This window comes from Haematobia irritans, chromosome 2 (assembly GCF_050003625.1).
Source record: "Haematobia irritans isolate KBUSLIRL chromosome 2, ASM5000362v1, whole genome shotgun sequence".
Classification (NCBI taxonomy): Eukaryota; Metazoa; Arthropoda; class Insecta; order Diptera; family Muscidae; genus Haematobia; species Haematobia irritans.
In genome coordinates this window covers 105400750-105414491 of record NC_134398.1, presented here as the reverse complement: position 1 = coordinate 105414491, position 13742 = coordinate 105400750, and the positions used below count along the sequence as shown (strand labels likewise).

The 13742-nt window shown below is 35.2% G+C and overlaps 1 protein-coding gene across 1 annotated transcript in view; it reads right to left on the bottom strand.

The window, feature by feature from the left end:
• Positions 1-13742, bottom strand: part of AstCC (Allatostatin double C) — a 200815-nt gene that overhangs the window by 49940 nt on the left and 137133 nt on the right. The window contains exon 2 of the mRNA XM_075293492.1: positions 5935-6112. Coding sequence (XP_075149607.1) covers positions 5935-6112 — 178 coding nt within the window. The remainder of the gene's footprint in view (positions 1-5934; positions 6113-13742) is intronic.

Genomic DNA, 13742 nt, shown 5'->3' with positions numbered 1-13742 from the left:
AACGTTTGGAAAAATGGCGCTACGCCCAAAAAATTAATAGAGAAAAGTTTGTTTGATTCAAGCCGTAGCGGTGTCAAAAGTACGGTAAGTACGGATTTTCTAAATCCAAGAAGAAAATTCTTAATTTAATCCCGAAAATATTAAGTACAGATTTCTTAATTTTAGAAATTTTCAATCGTGTTTGTGCTTCCTTTAAGTACGGGAAGTGCTTGATTCAAGCCTAGTGAAGCTCTTTTTAATCCTAATCTGCACTTGATTCAATCCGCATTTAAGCTTACATTAAACCCAATAGCGCTTAACTTGAGCCAACATGAACTTGTTTTAAGCGGAATCAAGTCTTGGATCAATCTTTTTTATTCTTGAATATTATCCTACTATGCTTGATTCAGGAACGATCTGTACTTGATTTAATCCCGAACCGTATTCGATATTATTTTATATGCGCTTGGTTTTAGTTTGCTTTGTACTTGTTTTAATCTTAATTTGCGTTTAATTCCCATAAAGTAAAAGTTTGTTCATATATTTTTAAAATATTTTTTATTATTCTTTTTTTATATCGATACATACATTTATAATAAAAAGACAAATACATAAAATAAGAAAATCTATTATACAATAATACATGTAGGTTAGGTTAAAGTGGCAGCCCGATTAAAATTCAGGCTCACTTAGACTATTCAGTCCATTGTGATACCACATTAACTAAAAGTACCTAGTCACTTCTAGTTTTAACCGCTGAACCTTCTCGATTATTTTCTTCTGTTGAACCAACCAGATTGTTCCAAAAACATTAGCAGACTGCTTAAGTTAACGTTTTCCAGGGCCGCCAGTAATCTGAATATGCCCCTAAAATTTGCTTACGCCTTACACAAAATGCAGGACACTCACACAAGAGGTGTTTTATTGATTCCTTTTCCTCCGCATCATGACAGCTCATACAATAGTCATTTCACTTCGCGCCAATAGTTTTTGCAAAATCACCTATCAGGCAGCGACCCGTTATAGCAGATATCAGGAGCGATATCTGGCGTCTCGAGAACACTAGCATATCTAGTGTGCGGTTTAAGTTTAAATGGGGCAATATTTGCTTGGTGTCGTTACAACCCTTGCAATTCTCCCATCGAACACCCGCCATCATGACACTCTTCTCACACAGTATGAGCTTGCAGGTAGCCAGAGGCATACCGACAGATTCTAGTTCCCCTGGAATATGTAAGGTAGTTCCTAGCCTTGCCAGCTCATCTGCTTCGCAGTTCCCCGATATTCACATATTAGGTGAATATTGTGCTGCTCAGCCATCTCATTGAGAGATTTGCGGCTGTCGATGGCCGTTTTCGAGTTGAGGAACACAGAGTCTTAGGATTTTATTGCAGGTTGACTGTCTGAGTATATATTAATGCCAACATTGCCTGGATAACGTAGGCGAAGAAGTAGTTACATAGATTTATAATACATGTAATTGATTCAAGCACAAAAATAAAAAAATAAATATATAAAAAATAATATAAAAATATATATTTATGTATTTTTATTTACCAAATCAGCAGTTCTTGTATGGATCAGGAAACGAGAAACTAAGAGGAATTCAACTTTTGTAGGCCTTGTCGCGTTAAATAGTAAGTTTGTCTCCACTTATCACATATATCGGCCAAATCCATTGACGCTCTGTTCAAGCACTCCTTTAACGCTTAGGGAACGAAATTGTCAATGTGATGTCTTAAATTATTTCTATAAAATGATGAGGCGACTTTTGAGTCCACTGCATTACTTGAATTAAGCCGACATTATTCTTGGTATACCAACGACAAACATTTTTTTGTTAGTATGCAGACGCTACGTTTGCTTAAAAATGTATGCAGAATCAATTTAAATATGATGAAATACATATCTGTTGGCAAATAACCATTTTAAACCAATAAACTTTATTTTTACTTACCTTTTAAATATTTGTATGCTGCCTCAACTTTTTTTATTCATAATTTATAAAGCTACTTCACTGTGACATAGGGTCTAAGCACACAATAATACTAAAATAATTTGGCAAATAAAATGCAAGCGAAGCCAAAAACACAAACTCGAAATCAAAACTTACACACATACATACCCCCCAATGTTTCATACATGCGAAAAAAAAACAATTTTTGGTGGTTAAGCATCTATAAGAGTAACAAGGAGAGCAAAATTTGATTTTGCATTCCAATGTGCTCATAAATCAATATCAAGTAAAAGTGTTCTTATTTTAAGCCAGATTCGGCTTAAGGTAGCAAATCAAATGCAAGCAAACACACACGATGCTCTGAACGTGCAACGATAAAAATATCAAGTTAAACTTTTCTTATTTTAAGCCATAGTCGACTTAAGATAGCAAACAAAATACAAGCCACTACCATTACAAACAAAACAATTTTTGGGGTTGAAAACCGATGAGAGCATCGAGGAGAACAAAACTCTATTTTGTGCTCTCAAAAAAAGCGTCACCAAAAATGTAATGATGATGTTCTTTTTGGATCCGGAAGTGGTGCAAAATTGACGCAGAAGCGATGAATTTAACATGGGCTTTGCCATAGGACGGAAGTCCTCCATTTCAACAGCCGGTGCACTGAATTTGCATCACATCTTTAGGAGTGATCCGAATTCAATGTTTTGAATGTATATTAAATAATTTGTATATTTTTTTATAATTTTTAATGGATTCTAACGCTTGTCTGAAACGTTTGACCTCAAATATTTTCAAAAATTCACAATTTTTTCAGATTGGATTTAGAATTTTTTCATCAAAATTTAAATGGTTTGTGCTATTTTATGAATTCTTACTCTGTTTTTAACCTATTTGAAACAAAAAAAAAATAAAAATTACCCATTAAAAGTAGGAAAAAACATGTTATAAAAAATTGAATGAAAAGAACTTCCTGGGTAGTTAAAATAAAGAACATCATTGGGAGTGTATCCTCTGGAAGTGCTTTTAAAGTTGTGCCTTTGGAAGAACTTCAAAATTTTTTTGCTGGGTAGCTCCTACTGACATATTAAGTAACAATTTTCTTGTTTTAATCCAAAACCAGCTTAATTCAAACTTTAAGTACTTGAATTAAACAAATAAGCACACTTTGTACTTAATATGAGTATAACTTAGTATTTGCGTACTTAAAATTTTAAGTGCGAATTCAGGCTAAAAATAAGAATTTGAAATTTGATTTTAGAAGTCTACTTTTCTTTGGGTGTATACCTTTAAAAATTTGCATTTTTTTTTTTTGAATTGAATACTGACAACAAATACAAATAAAAATCAAAACCAGAAACAAAATTCAGAGATATATTTGTTTGTTACAAATCCTCAAGATACCACCAACATGGCCAAAAAAATGAAATATTGACCTGTTTTACAAACGTTTGCAATAATGACACCACACGCAAAAAATAATTCTTTCCTCCCAAACGAAATTTTAGACTAACAAAGTTCGTTTCTCATTTGTTTTTCGCTGTAACGAAGTTTATTTGGAAGAAAATTATATACTTTTTGTGATAAACGTTTATTCTTTTCCTGGATGTAAAAACAATTACATAAAGAGTAACGCAAAAAAAAAACATTTTTTTCTGGCTAATTGCATTTTACCTCACATCTTTCTCACTTCCACGAGGTTTTTTAGTTCTTAACGTAGCACCTATTTCTGTAATACAAACAATGTAGAAGAAATTTTTCGATTTTATAATTTTACCATTCGCCTGGACGGAGAATCGAACCGCGGACCATGCAATTTGTAAGCCAACACACTATCCACTTAGCTATGTAGCTATTATTATCATCAATAGACAATTATACATATAAGATATATTTATATAGCATACCTTGCGGCGCCCACGAGCCGATTAAATAAACTTTATTTAACAGAAATATACATTTGGTTGGGCACCGTGGAGCAGTGGTTGCTACGTCCGCCTTGCATGCCAAGGGTCGTGGGTTCGATCCCTGCTTCGACCGAACACCAAAAAGTTTTTCGGAAGATTCCGAAAAGATGTTCAACATTACATACTACTCGTATTATATAAAATGTTTACTATGAACTGTAAAATGTGTCTTATTAAAGACTTAAAGTCAGAAAAGAACAGTGGTTGATATAAACGAAATGGACTGTGTTGTTGGTTCAAGAATAATTTTTTTTATTGAAAAACCAAAAATTTTGTAACAAACGATTTTTTTTGGTGATAAAAGTTTAAAATTTTCGAAGCAATTCAAAAAACTCTAACAAAAGAAAAAAGTTTTCAGTACACGTTTCCAAACGTTTTTTTTTTTCTTTGCGTGTAGTTTTTCATAATTAGCAAAATTTTATTTTTTGGATTGAATAATAACAACAACTACAAAACCAAATTCAGCAGAGAAATGAAATTCATGGATATAAAGGGTGATTTGTTAAGAGCTTGATAACTTTTTTTTTTAAAAAAATGCATAAAATTTGCAAAATCTCATCGGTTCTTTATTTGAAACGTTAGATTGGTCCATGACATTTACTTTTTGAAGATAATTTCATTTAAATGTTGACCGCGGCTGCGTCTTAGGTGGTCCATTCGGAAAGTCCAATTTTGGGCAACTTTTTCGAGCATTTCGGCCGGAATAGCCCGAATTTCTTCGGAAATGTTGTCTTCCAAAGCTGGAATAGTTGCTGGCTTATTTCTGTAGACTTTAGACTTGACGTAGCCCCACAAAAAATAGTCTAAAGGCGTCAAATCGCATGATCTTGGTGGCCAACTTACCGGTCCATTTCTTGAGATGAATTGTTCTCCGAAGTTTTCCCTCAAAATGGCCATAGAATCGCGAGCTGTGTGGCATGTAGCGCCATCTTGTTGAAACCACATGTCAACCAAGTTCAGTTCTTCCATTTTTGGCAACAAAAAGTTTGTTAGCATCGAACGATAGCGATCGCCATTCACCGTAACGTTGCGTCCAACAGCATCTTTGAAAAAATACGGTCCAATGATTCCACCAGCGTACAAACCACACCAAACAGTGCATTTTTCGGGATGCATGGGCAGTTCTTGAACGGCTTCTGGTTGCTCTTCACTCCAAATGCGGCAATTTTGCTTATTTACGTAGCCATTCAACCAGAAATGAGCCTCATCGCTGAACAAAATTTGTCGATAAAAAAGCGGATTTTCTGCCACTGATTTTGGTAATAAAATTCAATGATTTGCAAGCGTTGCTCGTTAGTAAGTCTATTCATGATGAAATGTCAAAGCATACTGAGCATCTTTCTCTTTGACACCATGTCTGAAATCCCACGTGATCTGTCAAATACTAATGCATGAAAATCCTAACCTCAAAAGAATCACCCTTTATTTTTTTGTTACAAATCCTCGAAGTGCCAACAAGATGGCCAAAATTAGGAAAAATTGAAAATTTCACCTGTTTTAAATACAAACTTTGCAAAAATGACGTTAATTTTTAAAAATTAGCAATATTTTATTTTTTTGAATTGAATTGAGCTCACAACAAATATAAAACACATTTATTTAACATAACCAGTCAAAATCGTAAAAAAATTAAATGTTAATAAACTTTTCCCATGGTCGAGGGGGGCCAAATGTAAACCGTTCCCAAAGGACGGACTATTTGTGGTATCTAATAATCAGATATTTTTGGTCCCTTTATATGGGAGCACGCGAAGGAGTGGTCCGATCGGTACCAAACTTCACATTTTTCTTGGTTTTGACCATCAAAAAGTCCCTTAAAAGTTTCCTTTCCTACGACGCCTCCTTCTATTTTTGTCCATTCGTTGTATGATCGAAGCACTGTGCGTCTGTTCACGATTGTGGAACGCAATTGTTTCTATTAGTGTAAAAATAATAATTATGTCTGATAAATTTTCTTCAACGATGCATTAGAAATGGAATGACAAACTTATTGTATGATATGCACAACTAAAGCAAGCAGCACTGTTTCACCTTTTTCATCGCTGATATCTCCATTACCCTTGTCGAGTGACCCTGAATATTTCTCATTATTGATTTTATTATAGAAATCACTCAGTCGAGCACTTCCAGTGCGTTCCTTCTCGAGAGCATGATGTAAGGCTACCATTAAACGATCCAGCAACAAGGCAGCTCTTTTAGGGACAACCATCTGAAACGACGTAAAATTAAAGTCGTTAAGGAATCGATATAGAATATGTGGAATATTTCTGTGGATTTATGACAAAACCCCATAAGTGTAAAAACTCAATTTTACAGGAGAGTGAAAATACACCTTTAAGGGGTCACAAAAAGTTCTGTATTTGGAAAAGAAAATGTTTAAAATTTATGTGACAGACTTTTTCGATAGCTTATTTTTAGACTTTTCCAAAACCACCTAGCAACCCCGATTCAGAGAAAATTATGTTGTTTTGTCATATGATATTTTAAAAAATAACATATCTGGAGTTTTGTCGCATTGAATCCTAATCATCGCAAAAAATAACTCTTTCCTTCCAACGAACTAATATCGTTTCTTATTTGCTTTTCGCTGTAAGGAAGTTTCTTCGGAAGAAAAGTATATATTTTTTGTGATAAACGTTGAATCTTTTACTGGATGTAAAAATAATTTCATAAAGACTAACTTAAAAAAATTCTTTTCAAGCTAATTTCATCTTCCATCTTTCTCACTTTTTTCTGTAATAAAAACAACGCAAAATGGTTGTAACGGTTCGAAATATATTTCGCCCGTACATACTATCTCCCACTACCACATGATATTAAAAAAAAATACGTATTTTTAGTACCATTACCTATAATCGTTTTACACCTTCGACATATACTTGCTGTGAGCCACTGTGCCTACCACTATAGCCCATTATCACTCAATGCCGATTATGTTTTCACTACCGAGTAATGTCAGTTACATGGTAACACGACTTCTGACTACAATAATTTTATTATATTTTTGGTCGCTATGGACATAATTCTCATTCACTTTATTGTGACCCCTACTTATAAGGGCAGCCTTTTTAGTGTGTAGGCAGAATTCCAACTGACGGACAAGTCAATTGGCATAGATCCGTCTAATCAAAAGGAATTCACCCCTTACGCATTCGCTTGCTTCCGCACTAATTGCTTCGGCTTTTAGCTTGCTTCCGCACTAATTGTTTCGGCAATTAGCTTGCTTCTGCATTCGCTTGCTTCCGCACTAATTGCTGCGGCTTTTAGCTTGCTTCCGCACTAATTGTTTCGGCAATTAGCTTGCTTCTGCATTCGCTTGCTTCCGCACTAATTGCTTCGGCTTTTAGCTTGCTTCCGCACTAATTGTTTCGGCAATTAGCTTGCTTCCGCATTCGCTTGCTTCCGCATTCGCTTGCTTCCGCACTAATTGCTTCGGCTTTTAGCTTGCTTCCGCACTAATTGTTTCGGCAATTAGCTTGCTTCCGCACTAATTGCTTCGGCTTTTAGCTTGCTTCCGCACTAATTGTTTCGGCAATTAGCTTGCTTCTGCATTCGCTTGCTTCCGCATTCGCTTGCTTCCGCACTAATTGCTTCGGCTTTTAGCTTTCTTCCGCACTAATTGTTTCGGCAATTAGCTTGCTTCCGCATTCGCTTGCTTCCGCACTAATTGCTTCGGCTTTTAGCTTGCTTCCGCACTAATTGTTTCGGCAATTAGCTTGCTTCTGCATTCGCTTGCTTCCGCACTAATTGCTTCGGCTGTTAGCTTGCTTCCGCACTAATTGTTTCGGCAATTAGTTTGCTTCTGCATTCGCTTGCTTCCGCACTGATCGCTTCGGCCATCAGCTTGCTTCCACATTCGTGTATCTCCCCGTAGTATTAGTTTACTAACCAAACAACGAAGCTTCAACGAATCACCGAGCAGCCAACGAGCACCAGAACGACGAACTACAATCAACGAACAACAATCAACGAACAACAATCACCGAACAACCAACGGACCACCAGCATCCCATCATCGAGAAAGCAACGGCCACGACATCAACCTAGCAACGACCACTATATATCAAGACATCGTCAGCGACAACCCAAAATCAACAATCAGGCACGAATCATCAACGACCAACCTGAATTACCGAAGCTAATCGTTGAAGACAAGCCTGCAATAACCGAACCGATTTATCAACCGAACAGTCAACGACAACGAATCGTCAATCCCGAACTACCGAACGCTGTAACGAATCGTCAACCACGATATCCGAATCAACGACCATCACGAACCACAAAACCCAGATCAATAACCGACTGATCAACAACGCCGAATCATCTACGACAATCCCGAAGCCTCGGTCACGAACGCCGACTCAGTGGATCGTTAACGACAACCGAACAGATCGTTAACAAAATCCCGAATCACCGAACGGTGGCCGACAACCTTTAACCGAATCCCAATCCCGAAACCCAAATCAACGAACCTAGCTCGTCTTCACAGTCGTCGAATCAACAGTGGGCCACAGCAACGAATATCCACTACATCCCTGAATTCCAAGCTTATAAAACGAATTACTATTGTACGTATATAAAAATAACCATCAATAAAACCTGTACTGTTCAACCTATTAAGGTATAAAGTGTGTGTTTTAATTTTAAGGTTTGTGGGTCCTTAAAGGTGATCCTGGACAACTACTGGTCTATCTCAGCCTACGACAAAACCACGTTACATGGTTCCAAATCGCTTTTTTGGAAATAACATAATTCTGTAACTTTTGAACGGATAAAGATATCAATATAATTTTTTCTGTGTGTGAAAGCTGAAGTATTTTCCTCTAAGTTTGTCGATTTGTGGGTGCCTAGTGGGTCCACGAGGTGACCTGTAGGTCACATCGGGGGTACGCAATTTTGTTTTAGCTGTAAAATCCGCAAGTTTGAACCGATTTCGATGGATTTTGCTGGGTAGAACTTGTAGAGCTCTACAAAAAAGTTTGCGTGCGTGTGCAATTATCTTTTACCGTTTGCAAGATATGGGCCTACAATTTATTGTTTGCAAAATTTTGACAAAGTGGGGTCAGTATTTGGAACCTAGACGTTCTGTTTTTGAGTGGATTCGTTAACTGCATTCCCTACAAAATTCTACGAATCTTAGAAGCAAAAAATGTGTTTAGATAAAAAGTTGTATCACAAACTACCCATCTTCTCTTTTCCCTACCCCAACCACACCCTAAAAAAAACGCTTCTCTAACATATGTTCCAAACATATTTTGCAGTTAGCACATATATTATTGGATACTGCCGAAACATTAATAAGTTTGATTTATGTGAACATATTATATGTTTGGAAGCATTTTGAGCCCAAAAATATTACATGATTGGAAGAATTTTCCCCAAAGAAGATTGTGCTCATTCCTTCACATAATTTTCACTTCCACGAAATTTTTTAGTTCTTGGCACCTTTTCCTGTAATAAAGGGTGATTTGTTAAGAGCTTGATAACTTTTTTTTTTTTAAAAAACGCCTAAAATTTGCAAAATCTCATCGGTTCTTTATTTGAAACGTTAGATTGGTCCATGACATTTACTTTTTGAAGATAATTTCATTTAAATGTTGACCGCGGCTGCGTCTTAGGTGGTCCATTCGGAAAGTCCAATTTTGGGCAACTTTTTCGAGCATTTCGGCCGGAATAGCCCGAATTTCTTCGGAAATGTTGTCTTCCAAAGCTGGAATAGTTGCTGGCTTATTTCTGTAGACTTTAGACTTGACGTAGCCCCACAAAAAATAGTCTAAAGGCGTCAAATCGCATGATCTTGGTGGCCAACTTACCGGTCCATTTCTTGAGATGAATTGTTCTCCGAAGTTTTCCCTCAAAATGGCCATAGAATCGCGAGCTGTGTGGCATGTAGCGCCATCTTGTTGAAACCACATGTCAACCAAGTTCAGTTCTTCCATTTTTGGCAACAAAAAGTTTGTTAGCATCGAACGATAGCGATCGCCATTCACCGTAACGTTGCGTCCAACAGCATCTTTGAAAAAATACGGTCCAATGATTCCACCAGCGTACAAACCACACCAAACAGTGCATTTTTCGGGATGCATGGGCAGTTCTTGAACGGCTTCTGGTTGCTCTTCACTCCAAATGCGGCAATTTTGCTTATTTACGTAGCCATTCAACCAGAAATGAGCCTCATCGCTGAACAAAATTTGTCGATAAAAAAGCGGATTTTCTGCCAACTTTTCTAGGGTCCATTCACTGAAAATTCGACGTTGTGGCAGATCGTTCGGCTTCAGTTCTTGCACGAGCTGTATTTTATACGGTTTTACACCAAGATCTTTGCGTAAAATCTTCCATGTGGTCGAATAACACAAACCCAATTGCTGCGACATTTCATTCATCGACATTTCACGGTCTTCAGCAACACTCTCAGAAACAGACGCAATATTCTCTTCTGTACGCACTGTACGCATTCGTGTGGTTGGTTTAATGTCCAATAAAGTAAACTGAGTGCGAAACTTGGTCACAATCGCATTAATTGTTTGCTCACTTGGTCGATTATGTAGACCATAAATCGGACGTAAAGCGCGAAACACATTTCGAACCGAACACTGATTTTGGTAATAAAATTCAATGATTTGCAAGCGTTGCTCGTTAGTAAGTCTATTCATGATGAAATGTCAAAGCATACTGAGCATCTTTCTCTTTGACACCATGTCTGAAATCCCACGTGATCTGTCAAATACTAATGCATGAAAATCCTAACCTCAAAAGAATCACCCTTTACAAATAATGTTGAAGAAATTATTCGATTTTATAATTTTTTTTTTTGGTCGGAGAATCGAACCGCGTACCATGCAATTTGTAAGCCAACACACTATCCACTGGGCTACGTAGCTGTTATAGTCACCAGTATACAATTATCTTTATAAGTTACATTTATATAGCATAGTTTGCAGCGCCCACGAGCTCATGCAAGCATAAGTCGAGTATAAACATACATAAATAATTTTATAATATACACATAAATTTATTTAGGCATGAACAGTTTTTTTACTAGCATTTAACACCATTTTAAATGCATTTAAAACTTATCTTGGACTACTTCTTAATAAACAGGAACTAAACTTTGTTTTTATACATTTTACTGTTTAAGTTTTCACTATGTCCTCCTTTTTTAATTTTACTGTCCCAACTCTAAAAAGAGTATAGTGCCCGTTCGTTGTTTTTATGAAGATCCCTTTGTAATTTTTGTATATTTTCCACCGTTCTTTTTTTTAATTTCCTTTGCCTGAATATTTTGACTTACTCCTCGTACGTTCCGATTTCTTTTAACGAACCAAGTAAAAAATTGTGCCCATAATGACAAAGTGATAAACAAGACGTCCACACATACAAAAATGCTGCTCTCAAGGCGAAAACACATGCTGTTTTTTTTTTCAAATATCTATTCTCTTAGTTCCGAATGTCTATTCTCTTTACTCCGAATACTCATTCTAATATTCAAATTAAATAATATTTAGACTTAAGCATATCAAATTTTTGGCCCTATTATAAACGGTTTTCCGAAACAACATACAAACAATTCCACAGAAATTGCTCAGAGAAAGAATATGATCACCTCAAACATGTTTCCAGAGTACCTTGTTACTTTTTCACGGCTACCATGTAGTATTTTTGTCGCAAAAATATTCTTTTCTCGTCAAACATAACTTGCTTTCCGAAATCAGATACATAATCTCCTAGAAAAGAACATGGTTTCGACAAACGTGCTACATTTTGCTCTTGGAGCATGGTTGGGGTGATCATATTCCTTCTCTGCGTGTGAATAAAATATCACAATATATATGTTTACTCGAAATTTGTAAATTTATATATGTTTACATTCACTCATATTATTTTTATGAAACATTCATGCCCCAAACATAATATATTCTAACATATTAACATATGTGTCCCAAACATTTAGTGCTAGTTTCGGAACATTACATGTTTGCACTTAAATATATTGTGTTTACAAATTGTGCCCGAAACACATTTTGTTTATATCGGAACATATGAAAAACATATTTTTCGAACAGTGCAGACATCGAAAAATCATGTACCCTGTATAAATTTAATCATCTTCTAAATCGGAGAAGGTTAGATTTTGCTCTATTTATTGTAAAGGGACGTCATTTTTTCTACAAATTCCAAGAAATTCTGTAAACTTTCCTTCAAGTTTCATAATGTGGGGCAAGGAGAAGATTCCAGTCCAATTACACAAAAATCAAGTACACTATATTGATTTAATAACATTCCCCTACGGCCTTTGCAAAATTCAAGTAAACTTGAGAAATCTAGTTTTTTTTCAGTTTTAGAGGAGGTCTCCCTCCCCGCCTTCATTTTAAATCTTAAATCTGTAGATTTTCACTCGAGAAGTAAAATCTTAAATTTTTTTTATTTAGCCTATAGATACAAATATCCTTACAGACTACTCTATACAAAAAAAAAAAAAAAAATATATATATATATATATATATATATATATATATATATATATATATATATATATATATATATATATATATATATATATATATAATATATATATATATATATATATATATATATATATATATATATATATATATATATATATATATATATATATATATATATATATATATATATATATATATATATATATATATATATATATATATAAGGTTAAGGATAAAATCGGAATTGATATAACCCTGTAAGATTTTCATTATGAAAGTAATGTTCAACACTTTTCGACGACTACTAAGGGTAGGAAGTTTAATCATATTGAGCCTAAACGCATATGAAGGAAGTGTATTGAAATTCCATCCGTGACTACGAAGGTGAAACAAAAGAAACTGTTTTTGAACGGATTCAATTTTATTTGAATAAATGATGTATGCTGGATCCCAAATAACAGTTCCATATTCAAGATTACTCCGAACAAGGGATATATATATATAAATTCTTAGTTATGGAAGGATCACAAAATTTCTTACTCCATCGTTTCATAAATCCGAGAGAACTAAGAGCTTTGTTAACCATTATACATATATGTTGCCTAAAGTTTAATCTACGATCCAACATGATACCAAGATCAAGAAAAGAATCTACTATTTCAAGTTCATGGCTAAAAAGTTTGTATGAAATTGGGAAGTTTTTGAATCTATAAAAAGACATTAATTTACATTTCTTAATATTTAGCTGCATTAAATTCACATCACACCAGAAAGAGAAGCTGTCAAGATCATGTTGCAACAAAACTTGCTCAATGGGATCAGAGAACGATCTAAAGATCTTCACGTCATCAGCATACATTAAAACAAAAGAATGTTTGATAACATTTGGTAAATCATTTATTAAAAGGTTAAAAAGAATGGGGCCCAAATGGCTACCCTGCGGAACCCCTGATTTAACTGAAATCTTCTTGGATAGAGTGTCACCAAATTCAACCTGTTGTACACGCCCAGATAAGTAAGATCTAATCCAATTTAATAACAAAGGACAGAAGCCAAACTTATCAAGTTTCAACATGAGGAGCCTGTGGTTAACTTTATCAAACGATTTGCTAAAATCGGTGTATACAGCGTCAGTCTGTTTTCCCTGTCTAAAACCATCATTAACTAAAGTTGTTAACTCAAGAATGTTGGTTACAGTGGAACGGGCTTTACGAAATCCATGCTGTGAGCTAGAATATAATGATGAAACTTGATGAGAAAGAACATCTGTTAATAATTTCTCAAATAATTTAGGGATAGCGCTTAACTTAGCTATACCCCTACAATTAGAAGCTTCAAATCTACTACCCGACTTAAATAATGGAACAATATAGG